At 35.0% G+C, this 6,000-nt stretch overlaps 1 protein-coding gene across 2 annotated transcripts in view; it reads left to right on the top strand.

Moving 5' to 3' along the window:
• Positions 1-1,098: 1,098 nt before the first annotated feature.
• dnajc6 (DnaJ (Hsp40) homolog, subfamily C, member 6) overlaps positions 1,099-6,000 on the top strand; it is a 49,091-nt gene continuing 44,189 nt past the window's right edge. For both annotated transcript variants that reach the window (XM_056460034.1, XM_056460033.1), the window contains exon 1: positions 1,099-1,417. In XM_056460034.1, coding sequence (XP_056316009.1) covers positions 1,219-1,417 — 199 coding nt within the window. In that variant the 5' untranslated portion in view covers positions 1,099-1,218. The remainder of the gene's footprint in view (positions 1,418-6,000) is intronic.

Below are 6,000 nucleotides of genomic sequence, written 5' to 3'. Positions count from 1 at the left end.
TTACGGTTATTCGCCATATGTATTAAGGAAACACACTGTTACCAGGTTACAGATTTTTACTGTAGTATTTTTACAGTTTTTTACTGTTGAAATCACGGCCATTTTTTAGTGTGCTTTTTTAGGTGCTGGTTGTTGTATGACTTCGTGCTGTGGCAACAAGTCTACGACAGCTCCTACAAATGACCTGTTTTCGTTCAGTGTCTGTGACTTTAAAATCTAAACATTTCCATATTACAGATGTCCTGTTTTTCTTTAATATTTGTCTATTAATGCTTCTAAAGCAGCAAATGCTAACATCCCAATTGTCTGTGCTTTTTGTCCGCGTTTGTTTGTTGTTTGTTTTTATTGTGGACATTCCGCATAACTCGTTTGTGCAATTCTAATTGGGCAGAACGAAAGTGTGCTCACTCAATTGGCTAGTAAGACTATCGCACACACACATTTGCTCTGGGTGGGGGAAATTAAATAATATATGTATTTCATATGGCAGCCTCTTGCGATTAGCTAATTGCAACTTTCGCGATTGCAATTCTATTTCGATTAATCACCCTACTTACTGCAAAGTGTTTTCTTCTCATTTTATGAGCAATTCTGGAGATTTCTGGGACTGCACATGGTAAAATAGGAAAAATATGGTCAATGTCCTTTGCCGTATATATTTTTTATTCTCATTTTTTTAATTTGTGAGAATATGCCTTGTAATTTTAGATTTTATTTTTGTAATAAGGTATCTTCTTCCGAATTTAAAATTAATTAAAATTAAATATAATAACAGATTAATAAAAATATTGTTAAAAAACTATTCAACATAGCCAAAATCCCTTAACAAATTGTTTACTATACATATCTATCAAGATATATCTATCAAAATAATATATATATATATATATATATATATATATATGTGTAGAGATTTTCTTTTTCAACAAATGCATCTCATTGTAATAATGAGCTGTAAAGCAGGCAGTGGGCGCAGAGTGTGATGTTGACTGGCCGCATTGATTGGCTGCTGGCTCGGTGTGTGTGTGCAGCGTAGTAAATGCGGCTCTTGATGACACACCGCCCTCTTCTCTTCTGCAGCTCGCGGCCGTATGAAGCGGCCCTGCCTGCTTGGAAACACATTATTCCCCCCTGCGAGCCGTCCGGCGGATCATGTGCATTCCCATAGTCTCTTGAAATCGTCGTTGTAGCAAGTCTATGTGATTCTCAGTTGTGCTCATGAGCCTGCTAGGTGGCTACAAGAAAAAGAGCAGTTACGATGGCTACGAATCTTTGCAGCTGGTCGATAGCAGCGGAGACTTCAGTACCGGGGGACGAAGCGGCGGCGGAGGTGGAGGCGGTTTGACGGCGGTGACCCTCGGCAGCGTCAAGACAGGCCCCGCGCGACAGGACGACTACAGCACCATGGACAGCTCAGGTAGGAAAACCCGCTCCAGGCCGCCGATACGCATCAAAACCGCCGGTGTTTTATTTGCTGTGAAGTCGTGCTGATTTCCTGAAGGATTCCTTGGTGGAGTGGATTAATTTTAGTCGTCGATATCCGCCGGAAGCATGTGTTTGTGTCGTCTGTTCTTGTGCTACTGCTGCTGCTGTGTCATGACAATTGATCAAAGTCATAGAGCTGGCGTGCAGGAGGCTAAACTGACAGATGAATTATTGAAATGAGAGGATTGTGAAGTAGATATATGTGTGTGTGGGATGTAGGCCATGTATGCTGTTAGCTCGTGCATTGATGTGCTATGCAGTACCATCATCAAGGGATTGTTTTAGCATGCACGTTTTGTTGGGTGCAGATTCATATGGATTAGAATAGGAACAGCTAAAGGAAAGTTTGGTTTGTCTGTACAATATTGGGATTGATCCTGTTTTACTGCAGTGATCTTGCATGAACAGTGGCCTTCAGGTGTGAGACATGCGGAAGAGCTGGTGTCAGGGTTTTTTTTTTGTCCCAGTGGTGTCTGCTTCGACCTGGTGTTTTTTTTTTTTTTTTGCACGTGTGAGAGAAAGTTAATATGGCATAATCAGAGAAGTTACAGGATTGTAGTTTGATATATTTTCCTAAACATCTCAATATATCATTAAATTAGATAATGCAAATATCTAGAAGAACGATTACTGCCTAATATATTAGTTTATGGAACATATAAAAGATTTTTTATGAGTGATTAATGGTTTTATTAATGTTAATGTTTATTATATATTAAACATGAGCTAACATGAACATAATATAATGCATTTACTAATGCTAACTAATGGACGTCATGCAAAGTGTTACCAGTCTAACGAATAATAAAAATGTCATTACGTCATTCTGAAGTTCATCGAAAGTTTGCCTACAAAGTGTCATAAACACTAAATTAACATTAGAAAATCATAAATACTTTATTAAAACTGCATAGATAAAGTTATAAGGCAAATAAATAATGCTGGACATAGTATCATTATGTAAGTCATAAAACATACTCTTCACAATATAACTGAACAGCAAAATTATATTCAAGTTAAAGGATTGTAGTTTAATATATTTTCCTAAACCTCTCTATATATCATTAAATTACATAACACGAATATTACAGTATATACACTGCATCTTGAAGAACGATTACTGCCTAATATATTAGTTTATGAAACATTTGAAACATTGATTAATGGTTTTATTAATGTTAATGTTCAATATTTAATAAATTTGAGCTAACATGAACATAACTTAATGTAGTGTCGCACGATACCAAAACTTTGACTTCGATACGATACCTAAATTAAATATCACGATACCAATACTAAATCGATACTACACCATCATTTTTTTTCTTTCAAAATTGTAATTATTAATAAACGCACAGTGTCGCTGTCATCTGAAACAGAGTAGAACCATTTTTTTAAAATATAGAATTAAAAAAACGAATTTTGTCAGCACTCTAGCCGAGCTGTTCTAACGTGAATAAAATAAATAAATAAAATGAATAATAAAATAAATTTTAAAAAGTCCTTACTGTTCATGACACATTCATCCTGTCATATTCATATATAATTACATATTTATATATTAATATAGGGGTGAATGATGTGACATGCATTTTTAGCTGTTCATGATGTCATCTACTATGGGTATTTGTTAAAAAGATATACATTTATGTTGTTCCTCTGACAATATAGTATTACAGCGTCCCACAGCTTTAGATGATGTTTACAGACCTCTACTTACATTTTTGTCATATGGTGTGACTGTTCGAGTTAAGTGTGACCATACTGATATGACAATATGTCTCAGCATATCACATTTGTTGTGACATTATTTACACATAATCTCATAAAGAGTGGATCTGCACAAAATGTTTAATCTTATTGTAAAGATTTATGGTGAAGTCATCCAGTTTCATTTTATTTCAAATAAAAATCGTGTCACAACAATTTTAGACAATTTAAGTTCATCAAATGTTTGCTTGCAGTGTCATAATCACAAAAATAACATTAGAAGATCATTAATACTTTATTAAAATTGTATACTTAAAGTTATAAGCCAAATAAATAATGCTAGACAATGAATCATAACGTGTGTCATAAAACACTCTTCAGAATATAAGTGAACAGTAAAATTAGAGTAAAACTGTAATGCTGCTGAGGGTGATTTTTTATGTTTTTTTTTTACTTTTTAACCGTTTAAAAATGTTTAAAGAAACAACTTTGTGAATAAAATCAAAACAAATATGATGGTTTGTGCAAGAAAATGCCTTTTTTTCTATTGTTTAAGACTTTTATCTTATTATTTGAATGTTTTACTGTATATTGTTCACTCCTTTGACAAATACAGCATTATTTTACAGCAGAACTCCTCACAGTTCTACTGAAAACATAGCAGAAAAAAAGATCAAATGTAAACAAATATGACCATTTGCAAGCACTTTTTATATTGTTGCAGGCAATTATTTACCTTTATAAATTGTTAACTCTTTCATAATTTTACAGCAAAGCTTGTCACAGTATAGCTGAAAGCAAAACTATAAGAAACAGCTTTTTAAATGTAAAATCTAATAAAACAAACAAATAAAAATCCCTTTTCCTGTCCAACTTCTTACAGAAAGCAGAAGTAAATGTGTAAAGTGATTAGTGTACATCTTAATAATTAGGAAAATAAAAATCAGCATGATGAGAGATGCCCGTTCTGAAAAGGTCACTTACATTGAACTACAGCAACGTAGTTTTGAGACAAAACCAGCTGGGTTGTTGATTAAGTGATTAAAAAACAACAACAAAAAACAAAACACTGTCCTTGATCAAGTCTGTCCATCTAGTTTCATAATCATTCACTTTGAATTTCATGTGTGAACGTTTTAAATTAGCTGCTTGAAAATACAGTAGCTTTGTATGAGGCTGTAGGTAATGTATAATTGAAAAGCCACTCAGGTCTTGTAACCAGACACACAAGCACACAATTACACACACACAAATACACACAGGGGGTTGAACGTCACTGAACTGCTTTCTGTGACTCAATACAGCTAAATTCAAGCTACAAAGGAAAGGAGGATTGTAATAGAGATTTAGAATAAAAGGAGAAATGTGTTAGGGAGCTTTTCTATTACACATGCACTGATGGGATCTTTGCGGTCAAGACGACACACACACATACACACAGATACAAGTGCTTTCGGGCTCTTTGTGTGATTAAAGGGACATTGGTAGGAGTTCAGAGACTCTGTGTTGGACTTTGAAGTTTGCTCATTTAGAAAGAGCTCCTCTGTATCTTAACGGCAAGTCTGACAGGAAGCCCACTCTCTGGCCTGGAGGACCACTGTTAAAGCAGTGCCAGGCCACCCTCATCTGCTAGATTTAATAGAAAGTTGGAGGGAGAAAAGTGCTGACAGTCATAATCTGGAAGTTATTTACAGGTCAAAATATGTGAACAAAGTTATAGTTCTAAAAGTAGGTTTGTCCATTAATAATGACATTTTTTAAAAACATAATAACAGTTAAGCCCGACATTATTCATACCCCTGGCAAAATCTAACTGCAGTTTTTTGTTCAAAGGTAAATAAAAGCTGAGAAATATTTTTGAAATTTTATCGCTGCGTAAAACATATGCTGGAATAGTTGGCGATTCATTCCGCTGTGGCGACGTTTGAAATAGAGGCTAGGCTGAAGAAAAATGAATCAATGAATAAATTATCTTATTATATTTTAAAAGAAGCCTGTGTCAATTTCGGTCAAATAAAACTTGCTTGTTGAATAAAAGTAACTTTAGGTCAGAATTTGCCAGGGGATGAATAATTTCAGGCTCGATTGTATATGTGTATATTTTATTTATTCATTCATTCATTTTCTTTTCGGCTTAGTCCCTTTATTAATCCGGGGTCACCACAGTGGAATGAACCGCCAACTTATCCATCACATGTTCTACGCAGCGGATGCCCTTCCAGCTGCAACCCATCTCTGGGAAACATCCACAGACACTCACTCACACTCATACACTACGGACGATTTAGCCTTCCCAATTCACCTGTACCACATGTCGTTGGACTGTGGGGGAAACCGGAGCACCCGGAGGAAACCCACGCCAACGCAAGGAGAACATACAAACTCCAGACAGAAACGCCAGCTGACCCAGCCGAGGCTCGAACCAGCAACCTTCTTGCTGTGAAGCTACCTACTGCACCACTGCGTTGCCTATATTTTATTTATTTAAAATTTATAAGTATTAATAAAATGAATAGTTTGAACAAACTGGTTGCAAGTATGATTCAGTCACTCATATGCATTCCCTTGTTACATATACATTACTGAATGAATGTGAATAAAACATTTAATTTAACTACAATATAGGATTCCTGTTCCTTAAAGAATGTATATAAGTGATATAGGAAAATAGGTTAAATGAAGGATTCAGGGATTTACTCATGAATTGGAATTAGCTTGTTTAATTTCTGAATAAATCAGTGTTCCTGCAAACAAATAGATTTTATGTTTGAATTATTCTATGAAATATGTAATATGAAATTTCTA

This window comes from Danio aesculapii, chromosome 6, assembly GCF_903798145.1.
Source record: "Danio aesculapii chromosome 6, fDanAes4.1, whole genome shotgun sequence".
Taxonomy (NCBI): domain Eukaryota; kingdom Metazoa; phylum Chordata; class Actinopteri; order Cypriniformes; family Danionidae; genus Danio; species Danio aesculapii.
This window is presented reverse-complemented; position numbering and strand designations above follow the sequence as displayed.